The sequence below is a fragment of the Gastrolobium bilobum genome, unplaced genomic scaffold, assembly GCF_033153095.1.
Source record: "Gastrolobium bilobum isolate Gb01-03AN ecotype WA unplaced genomic scaffold, APGP_CSIRO_Gbil_v1 utg6530, whole genome shotgun sequence".
Taxonomy (NCBI): domain Eukaryota; kingdom Viridiplantae; phylum Streptophyta; class Magnoliopsida; order Fabales; family Fabaceae; genus Gastrolobium; species Gastrolobium bilobum.
In genome coordinates, this window is record NW_026896603.1 from 1,813 (window position 1) to 26,060 (window position 24,248).

General features: G+C 36.9%; 2 protein-coding genes across 2 annotated transcripts; both read right to left on the bottom strand.

The window, feature by feature from the left end:
* Positions 1-2,483: 2,483 nt before the first annotated feature.
* LOC133300845 (receptor-like protein kinase 5) lies at positions 2,484-6,022 on the bottom strand. Its single transcript, XM_061500432.1, has 2 exons — positions 3,335-6,022; positions 2,484-3,014 (listed from the first exon to the last, which is right to left on the bottom strand). The coding sequence occupies exons 1-2, from the start codon at positions 5,952-5,954 to the stop codon at positions 2,605-2,607; spliced, it is 3,030 nt and encodes a 1,009-aa protein (XP_061356416.1). The 5' UTR covers positions 5,955-6,022; the 3' UTR covers positions 2,484-2,604.
* Positions 6,023-20,128: 14,106 nt separating this feature from the next.
* LOC133300846 (receptor-like protein kinase HSL1) lies at positions 20,129-23,945 on the bottom strand. Its single transcript, XM_061500433.1, has 2 exons — positions 21,271-23,945; positions 20,129-20,857 (listed from the first exon to the last, which is right to left on the bottom strand). Exons 1-2 carry the CDS (start codon positions 23,879-23,881, stop codon positions 20,442-20,444), a joined length of 3,027 nt encoding a protein of 1,008 aa, XP_061356417.1. The 5' UTR covers positions 23,882-23,945; the 3' UTR covers positions 20,129-20,441.
* Between the last annotated feature and the right edge of the window lie 303 nt (positions 23,946-24,248).

A 24,248-nucleotide genomic window follows, 5' to 3' on the forward strand; every position in this document is an offset into this window, starting at 1 on the left:
CGCCCAACCCGCCAAACGAGGCGGGGCGGGCTGAGCTTTTCATCCCAATTTCAAAAGCGGGGCAGGGCGGGCTGGTTCATTTTTTGACGGGTTGATGGCGGGGTGAGGCGGGGCGCCCACTTTTCCACCCCTACTAATAACAAATATAGGGGGTGTTTCATAGAAGTTTTTTTTTTTTTGTAAATTTTTGGAAATTTGAAGGTAGTAATTTTATTTGGTGGATATATTTACCACCAAAAAAGTTTACCACATTTACAACCAACTTAATCACCGTTGATTTCCGTCAATCTATCGATTATAATTTATTAAGAATTAAGAATTAAATAATAAATACGACCCAATAATTTTCAATAAATTATAACCGTTAGATTGACGGAAATCAACGATTATTAGATTAGTTGTTAAGGTTGTAAACTTTTTTGGTGATAAGTATATCCTTCTTCATTTTATTTATCCTCGTTTGTTATGAGAGTTTTAACATTTAGTCCACTAACTTTGACCAATAGATTATAATTATTAATTAATTTTGGCCCATTATTTAGTCGACCAATAGATTATAATTATTAATTAATTTTGGCCCACTAACTTTGACCAATAGATTATAACCGTTGATGGACGGAAATCAACGGTTAGGATCTAAAAGGATATAAGCTTATATCCTTTAAAATGATAGATGCTTTTCCCTTATTAATAATAGGGTTTAATGAGTATAATGTTGCATAATGTAAGAAAATTTTTCTACACTTACAATAAAGAGGAGAGAGAAAGTGAAATGATGAAAGAGAAAAAAAAAATATGTAGATCCCATCTCTTAATTGTGTAGATAGAAAAGTTTTATGGATCATGTACATTATACTCATACAACCCTTAATAATATTAAAAATGAACTTGGATAAATAAAAAAATACAGAAAAATAATTGGTAAGAAAAAAAAAATACAGGAATGTATATAATATAAGAGTACACGAGGATCGATTTATGAACTTTTCCCTTTTTTCTTTCTAACAACATATATATTATGGTATTTTTGCTTGGAAACAGCACGCTCACCTTTGTTGAAAGTAGACCATCGCGTTAACATTCCACCATAAAAGACAATGATGTAGCGTCACTATGGAAGAAGATTTTGTCCAATGCAATTTTTATTTTTAAGGAAAGTGGTTTTTCTTTTCTTTTTTTTAGTGTGACCAATCCGTCAAAGAATCATAAAGAGCACTGAAAGTTTCAATTGGGTTGTTAGCCCAAAATTCCAAATGAGAGTAACGGCCTCGTACCTCACAGTCACACACCAAGATCAAATCAACTCCCCTTATTCACGCCGAGGACTTAGAGCCAAACACTCATGGACAAGGTCTCAACTTTGGATTGAAAGTGATTTTTACCCGAATGGTTGCTACAAGGGAACGAATAAATTTTTGGTGCTACTGTTGCACCCTAGATTCAGTGTATCCTACCAATGAGAGCATTACATGTCAACCAAAATTCTCTCTCCTCTGACAAATTTGTTCTCTCTCCTCTGACATGTAATGCTCCCATTGGTGGGATGCACTGAATCTAGGTGCAATAGTAGCACCAAAGATTTATTCCAAGGGAACAGTGCCCCTAAGATGAAATGCATTTTCCTTCCACATTAACTTAATACTTTCCAATTCCTAAGTCTAAAATGAATAAAAATACGAAAAGACATAAAAAGGCTAGTGGCTTTATTTTATTTTTTTTTGAAATATTTCAATCGGTTCATTGCTTCGCGACTAGTTCGATTCGAGACGTGTCCAGAATTAAGGCTTTAAACTCCTCCCAAAAGTGATAATGGGAAGGATCGAGTGATTTCTACATCAACATCAATAACACTTTTATTCCAAACTAGTTAGGGTTGGTGATAGATGAATCCAAATAAAAGATAAATACGAAGATATTGGAAAAAACAGAAAATAAAATTTAAGTATATAAATATATATGAGTATCAAGAAATTCTAACCTTAAGCTATTTGGGCTCTAGGTTTTCTAGACTCTTCTCACTCACCGGGTCCAATTGGGCTTTAAGTGAAAGAATATAAACCCGACAATAAACCGGTAGTTACTGCGTTACATAAGCCAAAACTTGTGAAAAATATATGCCAGCAATGTAAGAAACAATACAATGTGGATATTAGGATTATTAAGCATATAAACATATTGATTATTTATTGTGCTTTGAAATTTTTAGCATTTTTGGGATATTTTTAATAAATTATTTTCAGGATTTCAGTCATTTAAGATTGCTGGGTTATCGAGTGGGATTTGCCTATTTAAGGATTGCTAAATACTAAGCAATATATATTTGACTATTAAGTACCTTATATTTGAGAGGACAAGCCTGGAATTCAAGAACGTTATATTTAAATGATCTGATTTTTTTTCACATAAACTCTCAAAAAACTTCAAAATATGACATATAATATTATCTTATTAAAAGACAGAAGTATTAATGGACTAAGGACCCAAATGCATTTACATGTTACAAGGTGCTTCTATTTTATGTCATGTTCCATACAGTAATGATATTCTAAATCTGTAATCATGTGGCTGTGTTTCACAGACTCTAACATCCAACATGATACTTAGCTAGCTGTCATCATCAACATTCAACATGTGCTCCCTTTTTGAATTTCTAAGAAGAGGAACAACATCATAGTGGCCAATATTCCTCTCTCCATAAGCAAATGGTTCTCTACAACTGAGCAATACTTGCAAGACCTCCTTCATTGAAGGTCTACTAGCAGGAAGTGTTGAAGTACACATGACCCCAAGTTTGAAAACGTTACACATTTCATCCAAGTAACTTGGTTCCGTGACATCATTGTCTAGTAGCTCTTCTATATTGCTTCCTTCATGAATGTGGCGCCAAGCCCACCCTGCAAGAGATGAGTGCTCATCACCATAATTAGCTTGTTTACCAGTTGTCAGTTCCAATAGGATAACTCCAAAGCTGAAGACATCAATCTTTTCACTGACTCGAGTTGTTTGAACATATTCTGCAATCCAAATGTGACAAAACAAATTCAGATTAAACTTATTCCAATGGAAAAAGAGACAAATTGAATTTAACTAAGCAATATATTTGTTAGTAATAGAGGACGCGTTTGAAATAGTGCTAAAACTGTTTCTTTGTGACTGAAAAATCATGAGGTTTGAATTCATAAAATAGTTTCTTTGCAAACGTGCAAGGATAAGACAGTGTACAAGGATTTTCTCATTCCACCCTCCAAAATCGGGGTTTAATAAACAGTGATTTCTTTTTATAATATATTTGTTAGTAAGGAAACAAAAAAAAGAAGATTGAAATGTCATTCACCTGGAGCCATATAGCCAAATGAACCAATCACAGTTGACATGGTGGCAAGTTCCCCAGGCTTGATTAACATCCTAGCCAGACCAAAATCAGCAACTTTTGCTTTGAATTGAGAATCCAAGAGAATGTTACTTGTTTTCACATCTCTATGAACAATAGGTGGTGAAACATCATGATGCATGTAGCACAAACCTTGGGCAGCTCCAATGGCTATATGCAATCTCTTTGGCCAATCAAGAACAAAATGATGAATTGAACCTGACACAGTTGATGGCTTGCTTTTCTTGTGCAGCCACCTATCAAGGCTATGGTTTTCCAAATACTCATAGACAAGGAGCATAGAATCCTTGTTGGAGATACAGCACAATAACTTCACAATGTTATTATGACGAATGTTGCTCAATATTCTAACTTCAGTATGAAATGAGCTCTCAAGATTCTTGTCTAACCTTTTGTTTTCCCAAATCTTTTTCACAGCAACATAGCCTAAACCATCAACGGCAACACGGTACACAGTACCATATCCACCACTGCCAATAATATTATTTTCTGTCATTTTTGACACTATGCTAGATTCAGTGAAATTCAGCCTTTGAAAGGAAATGAGCTTCCATGAGCTATCCAGTGCTTGCTTTCTTCTTCTGCAAAGTCTGATAACAAACAGTGATGTCAACAAAGCCAATAAGCAGGCCACTGCCACCAGGCTTATAATCAAAGAAAGAGACCAAGATGAGTCCTTGCTTGGACTTTGAGGGCTAGAATTGCACAAGGTAAGGTTCAGTGCTGGGGTATCAGCACACAGGCCAGGATTGTTCAAAAAACTGCTAGAATACTCAGAATTTTCAAATTCACTTGGTATCCTCCCTGTCAAATGATTGGAGGATAGATTGAAATTTGTGAGTCTGGGAAGCAGAGAAGGAATTTTGCCAGATAATTGATTTTCTGACAAATCAAGTTGAACAAGGACAGGTAACCTACCAATTGCATCTGGGATTTGTCCAGAGATTTGGTTTTGGCTCAAATTTAGATTTATTAGGGACTTCCACGATATTATAACTGATGGAAGTGGCCCACTCAGTTGGTTCTGATCAAGCAACAGAGTTATTAACTTGGGAAGAGCTGTTAGCGCTTGTGGAATACTTCCATTAAAGTGGTTCTTACTGGCATTAAACACTACCACATTAGTCCATGAAGATACTCCAGCTGGAATTCTACCATAAAACTGATTGTAACTTATCTCAAAGCGTGTAATGCTTGAAGACAATCTTTCAGGAAGCTCACCAGTGAACTTATTCTGTCTTACCATGAAATTTACCAAATTGGAAGTCCAAAGTCCACTGGGAATGTTACCAGAAAACTCATTACTGTAAATTTTCAGATCAAGCAGGCTACTGCAATTTCCAAGTGATTCTGGCAACTCACCACTCAGATTATTTTCATAAACAGTTAAATTAAGTAACTCACCATGATAGCATAAATTCTCAGGTAGCCTTCCAATAAAACTATTAGATGCAATCAGAAAGGTTTGAAGCTTTGAGTAGAGGCCAAAATCAGGAGGAAGAGTACCTGATAAGTTGTTGAAAAAGACATGAAAATCTACCAGAGATGGTAGAAGGCCTATGCTTTCTGGTATCTCCCCTGAAAAGTTATTGAGAGGTAAACTCAACCCTGTCAACTTTTGGAGCTTTCCAAAATCATCTGGTATTTTCCCTGAAAGATCATTCCGTGCAAGATCAATAATAGTCAAATTCAATGCTTCAACTACCCCAGGTAACTCCCCAGAAAGACTGTTTCTGGAAAGAAACATTATGCTCAGATTCTTCAGCATGAATAAACCACCAGGAATTTTTCCAGTTAAACCGTTTTGTGATATATCCAATTTCTCCAAAGCCACCATTTGTCCAATTGATTCAGGGATTTCCCCAACCAAGTTGCAGTCATACATATAAAACACCTTCAACTTGTTCAACTTGGTCCAGTTCGTGGGCAACCTCAAAGGAATGAACATGTTGTTAGAGGACAAATCCAAGGTTTCAAGATTGGACAAGTTTCCAATCTCATCAGGGAAGTTTCCATTAAACAGACAAGCTTGAAGTGCAAGATATCTCAGTTCCTTCAGCCATCCAATACTCACATGAATGTCACCACTGAAGTTGTTGTAACTAAGATTAAGATACTGCAAATTGGACAAGCGATCAATGTCATTAGGAATCTTACCAACAAAGTTGTTCATTGAAAGGTCAAGGTACTCCAACTTGGAACAATTGTAGAGAGATGTTGGGAACTCCCCAGGAATGAAATTCAAGTTGAAATCAACATGTTTGAGATTTGTGAGGTCACATATGAAAGGTGGCAATGTTTGATTGATGTTGGTGTCAACCAAAGCCAATCCAGTGACAGAGCCATTGGTGCAAGTGATCTCTGGCCAAGAACAATGAGAAGAGTTTGATGGGGTCCAGTGACTAAGGAATGGTGGGTTTTCAAGGTATTGCTTTATCTTCAATAGGACTTCATGTTCTTGATCATGCAACGGAGACTGAGAGTTTGCATGGTTGAGGATTATGAACAATATCATAAGAAGATAGAATAGAAATTTAACACATGATGGGGTGGTTAGTTTCATTTGGGTGTTTTGTGTTTTTCTTTTTTGCTGGTTTTTTTGAGTTTGTGTATACTAAAAAAGAGAACTAATTTGCAATGAAGGAGGAAGATGATATGTAGAATTATGTAATACAATGTTTGACTTTAGACCGCAGAAGAAGTTGAGAATCGTTGGCTTCTTTACAAAGTTTAATAATATTCAACTCTGGCGGGTCAGAAATTCAAAGTCAATGTTATGAATATGGTGGTAATGGAACTACGATTAGTACAAAGCAATGGAAATTTCTAGTTTGAAAATGTAGGCGTAATGCACTTGTCAATTGAAAATAAAATAAAATAAAAAAGACAAGATATTCTTTGTTACGGAAAGAATCGACGTCCTACATTAGAAAGAATCGTACCTGTTTGTTTGCACAACGTAAGCAGCAATCACTGAAGGGCAGTAACAGGTTACAATGGGATAATACACCAGACTAAAGATAATATATAACATAGATCATTAGCAAAAATATAGCTTTATGACTCCGAAGCAAGTGTCAACTAAAGATAAATTTTAATCCACTATTATTTACTTTGAGACTTTTAAAACTAAAAATAAAAAAAATTGAATGAATGAATGAATGTGAGTTATTCGATTCGTTTGATTGAGCTTTTTTTTAGTCAAAAGCTGTTTTCTTTTTCAGCTAAAAAAAAAAACACTTATATTACAAAATTTGTTTGGACGTCTGCTTTAGTACCTAAAAATTTTAGTTTTAAAAAAAAGAAAATCAAAAGCTAAATATTTTTTCAAAAACCAATTATTTTTAAAAAAATTTAAATAGCTTTAACTTTTGTAAAAAAATATTTTTAAGATAAGAAAGACATAAAAAGTCATTTTTTTACGATCTCATCTAAAGGGGGCTCTAAGAATACTTTTCTAAAATAAAAGTAAAGCAAACAACTAAGCGTAGATCCTTTCACCATTAAAGTAACGTAGACCTTAATGAATGTGCAAAATCAAAATCTACCACAATAGGACCCCTTGTTTGTTTTTCCTTTTGGTAATTGAGACCCTTGTTTTCTACTCGTATACTTTTCTTTTCCTACTACTTTTGTTCCTATGCAACTCTAAAGATAATGAGAACACCAGATAAACAAGAGACAAGAGCCACACAACCTAAATCAACTTCATTTGTGTAGAGAAACTGCGGACAACGTCCCAATCAATTTTGGTTGTCAACCCGAAGCCCCTAACAAACAAGAGTGATATTTTCCTTCTTGCCTTTACCACAAGGGAACAGGGATTGACCTAGTTGGAGTTTTTTTTTAGTATTTCTACTAACCGGTTCATCCTTTAGGACTAATCCGGCCGGGGGCTAAGAGCAACAAGGGTACTCCCTCCCAACAGATGCGCTTCCCGGGTGTTGAACTTGAGTCCTCCACCTTACGAGGACAAAAAATGCTTCCACTTGGCCAACACCTTGTTAGTAGTTGGAGTTTTTTTAGTCAATAAATACCAGTTTGCATGGATGAAAAACTTATTTATTTCAACTGTCAAAATTGGTTAACCCGTCTCATCTGACCTTTCCTTATACGGGTTAGGATCAAAAAACTCGTAAGGGCCAAAAAAATCTATAATAATAAAAGCTCAGGTCAAAAGCCTTATGGAAAAGTAAATTTCATGAAATAAACTGTGAAAAAGCAAGACTTGCATATCTTGCTAAGGATTAAAAAAGAAAAGAAAAAAAGAAGAAGCTAAAAGCACATGGATCCACAAAGCTTGAATCAATCAAGTATAAAATATTTTGATTCGAAGTAGACCAAAGTTGACTTACTCTTTCGTGGTATTTCTTTAGTGGCCTAGTCTTTCATGGATCTGCATGTTAGGTACACGGATGGTCTTAGAATAATAGTTGTTGATTTTATATGAAAAAGCAATATTGATGAACAATTATAAAGTGGGTCTTAAAAGAATAAATTAATTTCGTATGGGTAATCAGAAAATTAAGAACCCCCTTTTGTTTAAAATTATTCTTGATTAGTAATTCTCTACATTTGAGTTTATTTGAAATGTTATAATCTAATGTTACCCGACCCGGTCATTGATCCGGGATATTGGATCACTGCATTAATGATTCAATTGATAAGTCATAGATTGAACGGTTGATCAGTTAACTATATGCAAATCTATATTTTATACTTAAAAATTCACAAATATACTCAAATTATAAGTGTTTGTGGTCCCAACATCAATTTATACTTAATTTAACTCATATAAAACAATTTTATCATATAAAGAAACACAATTTATATCTCATTCAGTTAGGAAATAAAATGAAAAGTTTGGAAATTTATAGAACAATAAATGTAAGTAATGAAGACTCAAGACAAGGCAAGGAAGTGAAGATTAGAGTTCAGAGACACCTGTGGCGGAGGGTGGGTTTGAAGCAATGAAGATTAGAGTTCAGAGATCCATGGAGAACAACCCATGACTTGTTGGAGAGAATATTTGGAAGTGGTTCTATATATATATATAACCAAGCAACCAGCGAGCTTCATAATCTGAAATTTAGAGTGAGGAGCTGGAGACTGTTTTTGCCATTTGAGAGAAAGGAAGAGGAAGGAAGGGTGTAGCTTTTGCAATTTTGGGTTGGGGTTCAACTCCCGAACTAAACTGGGTGTGGGAGGAGTTTTAATTTGGTTGAAGTTTCTTGGGGGAGATAAATTTTAGAGTAAATACCATCCTTGTTCACTTTACTCTCAAACAAATAAAAAAATTATTCGTAGTCTCTAAGAAATTTAAAATGGATCCATTTTTAATCCTTGAGACTAATATGGATCTTTTTTAAATTTGTAAGAGACCACGATTTCAAATAAATGGGTTCAATTTGAATTTCTTAGGGACCACAAATAGTATTTTTATTTGTTAGGGACTAAAGCGGGCATCGTGAAATTTGCTGAGAACCAGAAAAGTTATTTACTCTAAATTTTATTGGAAAAATTGTGTATCATTTTAAAGAATAGAAAATTGTTTATTTTAAGTGATAGAAAAAGATAAATCATGAGAAAAAAGTTTTAAAGGTGTGTATACTATCTTTTTATGAGATTGAAAAGACACACAATGTGTCATTTAAAGTGATTAACCTTTTTCCCAATTTTATTTCATGTCCGCATGTAAAAATGTGTCTATGTGTATATGTGGAACTATGTGTATATGTGGAGCTTCATGTAAGAAAAAACAGAGAAAAACAAAAAATATAAATCATATATATTTTTGTACGTGTAAAAAATAAATTTATCTTTTATAATACAACTAACAATAAATTGGCTTCATGTAAGAAAAAAATATATAAACCATACATATTTTTGTATATGTGTAAAAAAATAAATTTAACTTTTATAACATAACCAATAATAAATTTGGGTTCGCTCTTTATGCGGTTACTGCAGATAAGTTATATGCAGTAAGCCCAAAACGACGTCGTTTTGGAGCAGAAATCATGGTATTTTTGTAATTTTAATTTACTTCAAGGTTATTATAGTCTTTATAATTATAAATTTTTTAATCTTTCAATCCCAAAACGACGTCGTTTTGAAAGTAAATGCAAATAACTTATCTGCATTAACTGCAGAAATATTTCTTTGAATAAATTTATGGGTAAATGAATTTGATGCAGATTTATAGGGAAAGTAGCCTTCAGGAAAATGCAGGAGTTTTATACTATATTATTGTTCTTCAACAATCAAAAGTCCTCCTTTCACATCCTTCTACAAGCCTTTTTAACCAGGCAATACAAAAAGTAAACAACAATAAAGGACTATCAATGGTCTTAAAACTGACACAAAACATAAATAAAACTCATACAAAACAGAAATAAAATTGATTCAAAACAGAAATAATCATAAACCAAACATAAAGTCATGTAAACTGAAACGCTGCAATTATTAAAATTCATAAAAGGCCTTAAAACCCCTCTAAATGACAACTATGATGACTTATGGTGACTCAAGTGCATCAGCAGAAAACTTCTGCATTTTCCTGAAAGCCTACTTTCCTTATAATTCTGCATTATTTGGTATCAAAGCTCAGGTTGCCTTAAAGATGGTTGAGCCAGAAAATCGCGGAGGTCGTGGTTGTGGACGAAGAGGTCGTGGCGGCAGAGGACACGGTCAACCTACCGATGACGATTATTATACTGATGCGAGAGATGCTGAAATTAAGGAAAAGGACAGACGGATCCAAGAACTCGAACAACTGCTTGAAGACTCATCGTTGCACGAGTCAAAAAGGAGACAAGAATCTGAACTGTCATCTCTAGAGGAAGAGGATGACTTTTGATTGTTGAAGAATAATAATATAGCAGAAAACTTATGCATTTTCCTGAAAGCCTACTTTCCCTATAATTCTATACTTTCCCTATACCAAATGATGCAAAATTATAGGGAAAGTAGACTTTCAGGAAAATGCAGAAGTTTTCTGCTATATTATTATTCTTCAACAATCAAAAGTCCTCCTCTCACATCCTTCTACAAGCCTTTTTAATCAGGCAATACAGAAAGTAAACAACAATAAAGGACTATCAATGGTCTTAAAACTGACACAAAATAGAAATAAAATTGATTCAAAACAGAAATAATCATAAACCAAACATAAAGTCATGCAAACTGAAACGTCTGCAATTATTAAAATTCATAAAAGGCCTTAAAACCCTTCTAAATGATAACTATGATGACTTATGGTGACTCAAGTGCATCATCCTCCCCCTACCAAGAGAAGATTCGTCCTTGAATCTGCATTGTCTTCATCTGCCATGTCACCTTCATCTTCGGCACATTATGGGGACAAATCTGCAACATTAAAAGTGCCAGCCACATTATACTGCCCTGGTAACTCAACCTTATATGCATTATCATTGATTTTCTCAAGGATTCTAAAAGGACCATGAACTCGGGGTTGCAACTTGCCAGAGCGTTTGGCAGGAAAACGTTCTTTACGCAAGTGAATCCATACTAGATCTCCTTCCTTGAAGATCTGTTGCTTCCTATGCTTCTCTACCCGTTGCTTGTATTTCTCATTCTATTTCTGAATTTGACTGTGAACTTGAGAGTGGAGTTCCTTGATGTGCTTAGCATGTTCCTCTGCATCGGAGCTAAAATATTTCTGAATTGGCAAAGGTGATAGTTCTACTGGTGTAATTGGAGCACACCCATAGACAATCTCAAAAGGACTCTTGCCAGTAGTGCGGTGTTAGGACCTGTTGTAGGCAAATTCTGCCTGTGGTAGTACCAAATCCCAATGTTTGGGATTGTTTCCTATTAAGCTCCTCAGCAAGTTACCTAAGCTCCTATTTACTGCTTTTGTTTGGCCATCTGTCTGCGGGTAGTGTGAAGAACTGAACTGTAATTTGGTTCCCATTAGTCGCCATAGAGTATGCCAAAAGTGACTCACAAACTTCACATCTCTATCTGATGTAATTGTTTTTGGAACACCATGAAGTTTGACTATTTCCTGCAAAAATAATTTAGCTACCTGCAAAGCATCAAAAGTCTTATTGCAAGGAATAAAATGTGCCATCTTAGAGAACCTATCTACTACAACCATAACAGAATCCTTGTTGCGCTGTGTTCTCGGTAGGCCGAGTACAAAATCAAGGCTAATATCTTCCCAAGGAGCGGTTGGAATTGGTAGTGGCATATAACGGCCACTATTTTGTTTTGTCATTTTTGCTAAATGACAGGTCCTGCATCTTGCCACCAATTTGGTCACATCAGATTCGATCCGTGGCCAATAGAAGTGCTCACCAATCAGCGCCTTGGTTTTGTCAATACCAAAGTGTCCCGCTAGGCCACCAGCATGTCCTTCAAGTATAATGGCTGCCCTTAATGAACATTGAGGAATGCACAATTTGTTATTTTTAAAAAGGAACCCTTCTACAATTTGAAATTGCTGATAGGGTCCAATTTGGCACTTTTTCCATAAGTCTCTAAAATCTGGATTATCTTGATAAAGTTCCTTGAAATTGTCAAAGCAAATAACCTTCACCTGCATAGTAGTTAATAAAGAATGTTTTCTGCTAAAAGCATCAGCCACCTTGTTTAAGGTTCCAGCTTTATGAACAATAACAAAACTGAAAGATTGGAGAGATTCTACCAACTTCGCATGTCTAGCATTGAGCTTATGCTGCCCATTGATATACTTCAATGCCTCATGATCTGATTATAAGACAAATTCCTTATATGGAAGATAATGCCTCCAATGTTCCAAAGTTTGAATTATAGCATAAAACTCTTTGTCATACTTCGAATACTTTCTCTTGGCTTCATTCAACTTTTCACTAAAAAATGCAATTGCCTTCCCTTTTCTCTTCCAAAGTTCCACTTCGAATACTCCAGAAGCATCACAATGCACTTCAAACACATCAGAAAATTAGGTAATATTAGAACAAGGGCCTCAGTTACCTTAACCTTTAAAATCTGAAACGCAGCTTCCGCCTCCATAGTCCATAGAAACTTGTTTCCTTTAAGACAATCAGAAATTGGTGTTGAAATGGAGCTAAAATATTTAATATACCTCCTATAAAAGGAAGCCAAACCGAGAAAGCTTCGGACTTCATGAATGCTTGTTGGTGTTTCCCAACCTGTAATTGCTTCAACCTTTGCTGGATCCATCTGAATACCATCTTTTGAGATAATGTAACCCAAAAAGGTCACGCTTGAGGTGAGAAAGTGGCACTTCTTCACACTAACAAACAGCTTCTGCTCACGCAATGTTTCAAGCACTTTTCTCGAGTAGACCAAGTGTTGTTCAATAGATGGACTATATATTAAAATATCATCAAAATAGACAACCACAAATTGACCAATGAAAGATCGAAAAACCTGGTTCATTAGTCGCATGAAGGTGCTTGGTGCATTACTCAACCCAAATGGCATCACCATCCATTCATACAAACCATCTCTTGTTTTGAAGGCTGTTTTCCACTCATCTCCAGGCCTAACTCTGATCTGGTGATATCCACTACTCAAGTCTATTTTAGAAAAAATAGTTGTGCCATGAAGTTGGTCAATCAGATCATCAAAACGTGGAATAGGAAAACGATACTTGATGGTGATTTTGTTAACAGCTCTGCTGTCAATGCACATTTTCCATGACCCGTCTTTCTTGGGAACCAATAATACTGGTGCTGCACAAGGACTCAAGCTTTCGCGGACCGCTTTTCTTTTTAGCAATTCTTGTACCTGCTTCTGCAACTCAGCATATTCTTTGGGACTCATTCTGTAAGCCGCCTTATTTGGAATGGCTGCTCCAGGAATAAAGTCTATACAATGCTGAATATCTCTCATAGGCGGTAATATTGGTGGCATCTCCTCTGTCATTACATCAGTGAATTTTGTCAGTAAACGTTCAATCTCCAAGGGAATATGTGGACCATTATCGTTTCCTTCTATCACCACTAGTGCAAATATCTCAGTTGCACCAATGACTTCTTCTAAGAATTCTGCCTTGGACATCATAGATTTCTTCGCCTTCGCCTCCTTCCTCCAATCTGAAGGTGCTAGTGTAATAAGGTGGCCATCCTTCTTAAAGGTGTAAGTATTTTTGAAACCATCATGTTTTGTCTTTCTATCAAACTGCCATGGCCTGCCTAATAAAATGTGACAAGCATCCATAAGAATGATATCGCACCATACTTCATCTGAATATCTTTTCCCAATTGAAAAACACACTAGGCATCTTTTGGTTACTTTCACCTCATTCCCTTTTTTAGCCAAGACAGTTTATACGGTTGTGGGTGTTCTTCTGTTTTCAGCCCCAATTTTTCTACCATAGTGGTAGAAACCACGTTTTCACAACTCCCTCCGTCTATAATCACACTGCATACTTTTCACTCTCCGAATGACTAGTGATTCTCTGGTATTAGCATAGACAATCTCCACCTCTTCAGATTCTGCTTCTTCTTGTTCATCTACATTGTCATAGATTGGTTCTTCATCAAAAATTGGAGCCTCTGCAAACGTCACAATCTATTTATTTGGACAATCTGTAGGAAAATGTCCAATTCCTTGGCACTTGAAACACCTTTTCCCTGTACTACCTCATTTGATTGACCCTTCCTTGTTGGGAATATTTTTTTGAGGCATAGAACTCCTTCCAGCAGGTGAAGTTGCTGATGAACTCACTGATTTAGCTTCGAATTCCTTTCTAGGAAATCTTGATTGAAACTTCAAATTGCCACCCTTTCTTTTACATTGTCCTTCCACCTTCAAGGAAAGTTTGCACACATCTTCATAAGACCAATACTATTGTAGGTACACAACATCAGAAATTGCATCCCGTAATCCACCTAGATATCGAGCAATCACTTGTTCATCTTCTTCGACCATGTCACAACGCATTCGAAGATGATCAAATTCGGTGGTGTACTGTTCCACCGTAAGGTCACGTTGCTTGAAATTGTGATACTCAATAAATGCCTCTTGTTTGTATTGAGCGGGCAAAAAATATTGTTGCAACAATTTTTCATCTTGTCCCATCTTTGAATCTTAGACTTTCTGTCTCTGATTCTTTGCTTCTTGACATGTTCCCACCAGATTGAGGCATGCTTCCTCAATTTGATTGCCACTAATTTCATCGTTTGCTCATCTGTGAGGTTTTTTAAAATCAAAGACCCTCTCGACGGTGTGTAACCAGTCGATGAATACATCAGGGTGAGTTGATCCCTCAAATTCTGGAATCTCGATCTTCATCCCAAAATTGGATGTGAAAGGTTGATCACCGGTTCGACCTCTCCTTGGTATTTCGCGGTTCCAAAATGGATTTTCGTCCTCCTCTTCCTCTGGAGATGACAGTTCAGATTCTTGTCTCCCTTCTGACTCGTGACACTATGCATCTGCAAGCAGTTGTTCGAGTTCTTGGGTCTGTTTGTCCTTTTCCTCAATTTCAGCATCTCTCGCATCAGTATAATAATCGTTATCGGTAGGTTGACCGCGTCCTCTTCCGCCACGACCTCTGTAACACCCCGTTACCGAACCGGTGTGTTATCATCAAATATGATATTAAGCGCAGTTACAATCACAATATTTCGTTTACAGAAAAACGAGTAAATTTATTTTTTCTTTTATTACGCGAACTTTTAAAATCATAAAAGCGTAATAAATACAACTGTGATAGTAACTGTACACATTGCGGAAACATAATACCAAGCTTAATACCACCCACCATTTATTATGCTCTCATTGTTTACTCCGCCTACAATAAGGCTTACAGGGTTCCCATAAACCCATTCAATTATATCCTTCTTTTTGACTCTCATTATTTACAATGTTATAGCTCTCTCTATTAGCTACACGTGGTTTCAAATCGCGTACAATTTGGAGCTCAGTAGCTCAAGTTATGGCAGTTTTGCCAAAACTTCACCTTTGCTAATTTCAGGGAGTGCGCTAAAGCGCCCCCAACTGCGCGCTTTAGCGCTCAGTGGCAACAAGATTGGCTCAGCACAGGACATAACGCGCTTAAGCGCTCAAACTGGGCGTTTTAGCGCCCAACGACAGGGAGATTGGTTTTTCACAGGTAGCCGCGCGCTAAAACGCTCCCACTTTGACGCTTTAACGCCCATTGGCAGGGGACTTTTCCACATCACTCGTATGCAGCGCGCTAAAGCGCCCACATCAGCGCGTTTTAGCGCCCACGGGCAGAGGGAATTTCCCTTGTTTCCCGTATGCAGCGCGCTAAAGCGCCCCAGTTGGGCGTTTTAGCGCCCTACACCAGATGCAGCAGCAGCTGCATAATTTTTTCTGCACTGTTTTTCTCAAACTCATACCAACCCGCTCACAACTCCAATTGCCCCCAATTTTTGACACGGATTAGAGGGTTACACCATCTACAATATGGCGTATGGCACGTCCCATTTGGACCACCGTGTAGGAAGATACGTCCTCCCAAAATTCGCCTAAAACATGCCAATTTCCCAGAAATCGGCCAGAGTTTCCTTTGTTTATACAAGGATTCCCCAATTGGTTAAGCCATCTAAAAACAACATTATATATGTATATATATATATATATATATATGTATATATATATCATATGGGTGGCTCACACAAGGACCAACAACGCCTTGGGGCACTTACAACCCATCACAGCTCAATTTTACATATAGTACATTTCCTAGGCTTAAATCATAAGATTCATTTTCATGCATTTGATTTCCATTCTTATAACAATTCATAACTAAGCCTAAGCCCTTGACATTATGTTTACATGATTCAAATATAACATCGGTGGCGATGGACAAGTTCCATGCTCACTCCAAATATACAATTATTCAATTATACAAAACATAGTTATACAACCGTGATTGAAAGACTTAATATGATCATGAATATACAAAACATGGCATGTTCAACATGCACCATTTCATGATATAAATACAAAGCATAAAACCCTATGCTAAGTGCATAAGTGAAATCCTCCAATGTGTCATGCTCTCCATATGCATCTCATGCTCCAATCCTCCTGGCTCAACCTAACCTGAAACGATGTCCCCCAACACGGGGTGAGATATACAAATATATCTCAGTAAACCAAGGGTACTAGAGGATCACTCCACCCCATGGCTCACTCAATGTGCAACAAACAACATAGTATGAAATGCATGGCATACAATATCACAAACAACTGGGCACAAATCCAAGAACATCCACATCAGGATTACGTTCCAAGACCCCATCGTATAACTCCCGGAATCTTCCTAGTGCCTCTCCCATGGTTGAGACGACTCCATGGCAACAACCCAACTGGAACTCCTCATGAGCCCTATCCAGTGGAAGTCCCTCGTTCGGAACGTCCTGGTACCGCTCCCAGAGTCGGCCCCACGGCAAAACCTGACTGGAGTCCCCAACGGGTATCTCCAACGGACGTCCAAACCAACAAATATCAACTGGCCAGAGATCAAACAATTCACACAAAACATGCTCCAAGCATGTCTCACAATCAAGCAATAATGCATGAACATACATAATCACACCATGTTCAAAACACAGAATCCAACCACAACCTTCCACTAGGTGTGGTGGAGCACACAAGGGATTAAACCCAAGTTCCCAGGGTTTACCTCAATTCCGAAGCCAATGCTCCCACGTAAGCTCCAAGCTCAATCTGCTTCCATAGCGTCCATGTGAGGTACCCTACATTGATCAACACAATGATCAACCAACAATCCTAACAATGCATCAATTCATACATTAGTTACACAAGCAACTAAGCCTAATGATCAATTCATCAATCCTACACCTCAAATGATCATATTATCACATTATACAACAACTAATCATAATACCTTCAAACAACTTAATTTCTCAATTCCAAGACACCACAATTTTTCTAAGTTAAAACATCATTTTCACTTAGAATTTTCATAGCATTTCTAGCTATAACAAGGCATTCTAAGGCAATTTCAGTATTGCCAATTTTCCATTTGAGCTTCCTATCGTCATGTTACTTCACAAGCATAGAATTTCATCACAAATTTCTCTAAGTTAGGAAGTCCAAAATCACTATAAATTTTATTGCACCAATCATCATTAAACCTCATTATGAGCAATAAATTTCAAAGGAGCAACATCATATAAAGCCCCTAACTGCCCAAACTCATCATACATCATCAAAATCTAAACCTGTTTTGTAATCATCACAAAACTCAAAGGAAATCAAGAATTCTTACCATCAATAGCTTCCTAACGCTCCAAGGGTTGATAATCAAGCCTTCCATCAAGCCAAAGCACCATCAATGGCCCCCCAAACTCCTCAAAACCGCCACCCCTTCACCAAGGGAGATCTCATCACACACTCACTCTCAAGACTCTCTCAAGTAGGGAAATATACTCACAATCCCAATACAAACAACTTTGATGTTGGGACATTTTTGTTTTGGTGGACCATTTGTGTGGAAAGGGCAAGAGAAATTCTTGCCCTTTGGCTCCCATGGAGGCGCGGCAAGAAGAAGAAGAAGAGAAAAAGAGGGAGAAAGAGAGAGAAAGGCCGTGGGGGAGGAGAGAAATAGGGCCACTTAAGTGGGTCCCGGTAAAGTGGGTCCCACACGCGTCATCCTATTCCCCAACGTACACAACATTTAGACATACTCTCTCAAGTAGGGAAATATACTCACAATCTCAATACAAACAACTTTGATGTTGGGACATTTTTGTTTTGGTGGACCATTTGTGTGGAAAGGGCAAGAGAAATTCTTGCCCTTTGGCTCCCACGGAGGGGCGACAAGAAGAAGAAGAAGAAGAAAAAGAAAAAGAGGGAGAAAGAGAGAGAAAGGCCGTGGGGGAGGAGAGAAATAGGGCCACTTAAGTGGGTCCCAGTAAAGTGGGTCCCACACGCGTCTAACCTCCAACCAAACATCAATTTCAACTACCATTCCTCAATCTACGTATTTTTCTGACTCAAGTCATATTTTTATTTCCTAACAACCTTGATAAAGCTTCACGCTTAACGGTACACTCATACCGTAGCATTTCATCACCGGGAAAATCACTATTCATCAATTTTTCCAAACTTGCCTATTCACTAAATTTTTCGTCCTGAGTCCATTTCCGGCATTATTTTTCTCATTTGAGGCCTTCTACTCAATTTCTCATTCCTCGGGTACAGGTTTGGTAAAATTACCGTTTTGCCCTTTTTGGCCATTTTGACCCTAATTCATGGATTTTCACTAATCCTACCCTTTTAACCCACATCATCACACAATTTACACATTTAGAAATGTGAGTTGTTATAACCTCTTCATCCACGACCACGACCTCCGCGATTTTCCTGCTCAGCCATCTTTAAGGCAACCTGAGCTTTGATACCAAATGATGCAGAATTATAGGGAAAGTAGACTTTCAGGTAAGTGCAGAAGTTTTCTGCTATATTATTATTCTTCAACAATCAAAAGTCCTCCTTTCACATCCTTCTACAAGCCTTTTTAATTAGTCAATACAGAAAGTAAACAACAATAAAGGACTATCAATGGTCTTAAAACTGACACAAAACAGAAATAAAACTGATTCAAAACAGAAATAATCATAAACCAAACATAAAGTCATGCAAACTGAAACGTCTGCAATTATTAAAATTCATAAAAGGCCTTAAAACCCCTCTAAATGACAACTATGATGACTTATGGTGACTCAAGTGCATCAGAATTGTTATGTTACATGATGTAAGATAACAATTCCTACTCTCACAATGGAAAGGAAAGAGAAGAGTGGAGAGAGAAAAGTTAAGGGATGAGGCCCACATTCTATTGTTGGAGTAGAAATATTTTGTTACATCGTGTAACATAACAATCTATTTACCCTAAATTTATATGTGTATTGTATAGCATAACAAACAAATAAATCCTTTTTTTTTTTGAGCTTTTGCTTCAAGAAGAGGAAAGTAATAGCGTCAACCCTCTCTACATCTTTTGATTTTTATATCGAGCAACAAACACCATGGCCGCTGTCAAATATTCTTCAAAGATATTCAACGTAAAGAGAGCTTCGCCCAGCTGCTACACCGGACATTTTTCTTCCTTGAATGCCAGAAACTTGTGACTAGGGGGTGTATTAGATTAAGATTTTAAAAGGGAACATCCTATCACACAATTTTTTATTTTATTTTATTTTTTTAATGTATGACCCATTTAGTTGTGAATTGCCTCTCCAGTTTTGAAAAAAATTGGTTGAGTCAAATTGGTTTTCATTGAATCCGATACATGACCGGTCTATTGCTGGGCTCAAATCGGTTAGATCACTAGGGTTCCAAATTAATCCAGCTAGTTCGAGCCGGTTTTTATAACATTACTGTAATCTATGGAATTATGTTATCATTACTTAAAGCCGCCTTTTTGAGATTTAGTATATGAGAAATGTCGAACAAAATTCTATACGTATCCACTTTCAGTTGAGTCTTAAGCTACCAGAGGTATTTCATTTGTGTTGATAAATAAGATGATACTGATAATTTGTTAGTATACCAAAGCACAATGGTTTCACAAATCCAATTATTCCTTCATGGTATTGTAATTTGTTTAACTTGACCACATGAATTTTCGTGCATTGAAGGTAGAATCCAAATTATTGTAGTAGGTGATGCAATTTTAGCGATTAAGCATGCAAGAGTGAGTAGACTGTTGATTGAATGTTGCAAAATTTGTTTGATTATTGTGGAACTCCACCACTCTGCTTACACTAATTACTCCTCTTAATAAAAAGTTCTCAAATTCAAATAAATAGCATTATATTGGAAGTCTACCACTACACTTACATATTACTGAAAAAGGATGAAAAACATGAGAAAAGGAAACAAAATGGTAGGTATAATAGATAGACAATCCCCAAGAAAGGTTCAAATCAAAGCGAACCTCACAACACTGCCTCAAAGCTATGTTTGTATAATGCTGGATTCTACTTTCTTCCCTCTACCGAACCATGTTTGGCTTGTCACAAAATGCTTCATTCTACTTTCTAGTGGTAGTCTTCCTTGGAAACCCAGTTATTCAATCACTATAATTATCAACAACATCCAATTTACACTCCCATTTTGAATTCTTAAGAAGGGGAACATCATCATATGGCCTATAATTCCTCTCTCCAAAAGTATATCCTTCTCCACATCGGTTCAATAAGTGCACCACCTCCTTCATGGAAGGCCTACCAGCAGGAAGTGTTGCAGTACACATGATCCCAAGTTTGAAAACACTGCACATTTCATCCAAGTAACTTGGTTCCATGACATCATTGTCTAGTAGCTCTTCTATATTGCTTCCTTCATGAATGTGGCGCCACGCCCACTCTGCAAGAGATGAATGCTCATCACCATAATTAGCTTCTTTACCAGTTGTCAGTTCCAATAGGATAACTCCAAAGCTGAAGACATCAATCTTTTCACTGACTCTAGTTGTTTGAACATATTCTGCAATTCAAGCATGAAAAAACACATTGGAATGGAACTTATGCCAATGGAAAAAAGAATTTAACTAAGGAATGTATTTGTTAGTATTAAGAACCAATTCAACCCAAAACCTTAAGGTATTAGGTGATGGTCTTTTTAATACTTTATATTATTCTCTAACACACCTCCTCACGCAACGTGGATATGGCACAAGCCCATTTTTTTGGTCTACCTTGTGCTTTTCTTAATTCCACCTGAAAGTGGGGGGCGGTAAGAATCGAACTTGTGACCTCATGGTCCCTGAAGCTCTGATACCATGTTAATAACCAATTCAACCCAAAACCTTAAGATATTAAGTGATGGTCTTTTTAATACTTTATATTATTCTCTAATAGTTAGTAAGAAGAAAACAAAAGGATTGAAATGTCATTCACCTGGAGCCATATAGCCAAATGAGCCAATCACAGATGACATGGTGTTAAATTGTCCTGGCTTCATTAACATCCTAGCCAGACCAAAATCAGCAACTTTTGCATTGAATTGAGAATCCAAGAGAATGTTGCTTGTTTTCACATCTCTATGAACAATAGGTGGTGAACAGTCATGGTGCATGTAGCACAAACCATGGGCAACCCCAGTGGCTATTTGCAATCTCTTTGGCCAATCAAGGACAAAATGATGGACTGAACCTGATGACTTACTCTTCTTGTGCAGCCACCTATCAAGGCTATGGTTTTCCATATACTCATACACAAGGAGCATTGTATCCTCATTGAAGATACTGCACAACAACTTCACAATGTTGTTATGACGAATATTGCTCAATATTTTAACTTCTGCACGAAATGAGCTCTCAAGCTTTTGGTTCAACTTTCTGTTATTAAAGATCTTTTTCACAGCTACATAGCCGAAATCAGCAACTGGGACACGGAATACTGTACCAAATCCACCACTTCCTATAATATTATGATCTGTCATTGATGACACTATGTTGGATACTCTAAAACTCAGCCTTTGAAAGGAAATGAGCTTCCATGAGTAACCCAATCCTTGTTTTCTTTTTCTGTAAAGTTTCATAATCAAGAATGATGTCAACAAAGTGAGTAAGAAGGCTAGTACCACCAGGCTTATAATCAAAGCAAGAGACCAATGTAAGCCTTTGGTTGGCTTTTGAGGGCTAGAATTGCACAAGGTAAGGTTCACTGCTCGGGTATCAGCACAGAGGCCAGAATTGTTCAAAAAGCTGCTAGAATACTCAGAATTTTCAAATTCACTTGGTATCCTCCCTGTCAAATGATTGGAGGATAGATTGAGATTTGTGAGTCTGGGAAGCACAGAAGGAACTTTGCCAGATAATTGATTTTCTGACAAATCAAGCTGAAGAAGGCCAGGTAACCTACCAATTGCATCTGGGATTTGTCCAGAGATTTGGTTTTGGCTCAAATTTAGATTTATTAGGGACTTCCATGATATTATAACTGATGGAAGTGGCCCACTCAGTTGGTTCTGATCAAGCAACAGAGTTATTAACTTGGGAAGAGCTGTTAGCTCTTGTGGAATACTTCCATTAAAGTGGTTCTTACTGGCATTAAACACTACCACATTAGTCCATGAAGATACTCCAGCTGGAATTCTACCATAAAACTGATTGTAACTTATCTCAAAGCGTGTAATGCTTGAAGACAATCTTTCAGGAAGCTCACCAGTGAACTTATTCTGGCTTACCATGAAATTTACCAAATTGGAAGTCCAAAGTCCACTGGGAATGTTACCAGAAAACTCGTTACTGTTAATTTTCAGATCAAGCAGGCTACTGCAATTTCCAAGTGATTCTGGCAACTCACCACTCAGATTATTTTCATAAACAGTTAAATTAAGTAACTCACCATGATAGCATAAATTCTCAGGTAGCCTTCCATTAAAACTATTATATGCAATCAGAAAGGTTTGAAGCTTTGAGTAGCGGCCAAGTTTAGGAGGAAGAGTACCTGATAAGTTGTTCAAAAAGACACGAAAATCTACCAGAGATGGTAAAAGGCCTATGCTTTCTGGTATCTCCCCTGACAAGTTATTCATAGACAAACTCAACCATGTTAACTTTTGGAGCTTCCCAAAATCATCTGGTATTTTCCCTGTAAGATGATTTTCTGCAAGATCAAGGGCTGTCAAATTCAATGCTTCAACCACACCAGGTATCTCTCCACAAAGGTTGTTTCTGAAAAGATACACTATGCTCAGATTCTTCATCATGAACAAACCAGCAGGAATTTTTCCAGTTAAACCGTTTTGTGATATATCCAATTTCTCCAAAGCCACCATTTGTCCAATTGATTCAGGGATTTCCCCAACCAAGTTGCAGTCATACATATAAAACACCTTCAACTTGTTCAACATGGTCCAGTTAGTAGGCAACCTCAAAGGAAGGAACATCATGTTAGAGGACAAATCCAAGGTTTCAAGGTTGGACAAGTTGGCAATCTCAGCAGGGAAAGTACCATTAAATAGACAATATTGAAGTCTAAGTACTCTCAATTCCTTTAACCTTGCAATACTAGCAGGAATGTCACCACTGAAGTTTGTGGAGCCAAGGTTAAGATACTTCAAGTTAACCAAGTTGTCAATATCATCAGGAAAGTTACCAACAAAGTTGTTCAGAGACAGGTCAAGGTACTCAAGCTTGGAACACTTATAGAGATAAGTTGGGAACTCCCCAGGGATGAAGTTGGTGTTGAAATCAACATGTGTGAGATTTTTAAGGTCACATATGAAAGGTGGTAATGTTTGAGTGATGTTGTTGTTGACCAGAGCTAGTCCAGTGACTGAGCCACTGGTGCAGTTGATCTCTGGCCAATAGCAGTGAGAGGTGTTTGATGGGTTCCAGTGATTGAGAAATGGGGGGTTTTTAAGGTGTTGCTTTATTTTGAGTAGGACTTCATGTTCTTTATCATGAAGTTGAGACTGAGAGTCTACATGGCTCAGGATAAGGAAGATTGTCACAAAAGAGTAAATTGGTAGTTTAACACTGGAAGTGGCTAAGATTATCATGTGGGTGTTTTGAGTTTTTCTGGGTTTAGTTTGTGTGTTGAAAAAAAAAATTGATTTGCAAAGGAGGAACAAGAAGACTTGTAGTCTGCAATTGACAATTCTTTACTTGATTCCCGATATATATATATATTATATATGTGTGTGTGTGGATATGGATGCTCGTGGAAAATAACTGTATTGCATAGTGAGAAGATTTGCATTGACTAAACTTGTATACATAAATTAATAGTTATATGCAAGCTGACGAAACAAAATTAAAATTAAAAATTAAAATTAATTGGCTTTGACAAATTAAATTATTTTTAATGTTATGACATAATAAAACTTTATGATTTATTTTTATTTTAAAATCTTATTGTTAAATTTT

What these genes read in the sequence shown, in the direction of transcription:
- LOC133300845 (XM_061500432.1), bottom strand. Translation starts at nt 5,954, where the DNA reads ATGAAACTAACCACCCCATCATGTGTTAAATTTCTATTCTATCTTCTT. An exon ending in ATTTGGCTATATGGCTCCAG is followed by an intron (nt 3,015 to 3,334) that starts GTGAATGACATT and finishes TTTGGATTGCAG; the next exon opens with AATATGTTCAAACAACTCGA.
- LOC133300846 (XM_061500433.1), bottom strand. Translation starts at nt 23,881, where the DNA reads ATGATAATCTTAGCCACTTCCAGTGTTAAACTACCAATTTACTCTTTT. An exon ending in ATTTGGCTATATGGCTCCAG is followed by an intron (nt 20,858 to 21,270) that starts GTGAATGACATT and finishes CTTGAATTGCAG; the next exon opens with AATATGTTCAAACAACTAGA.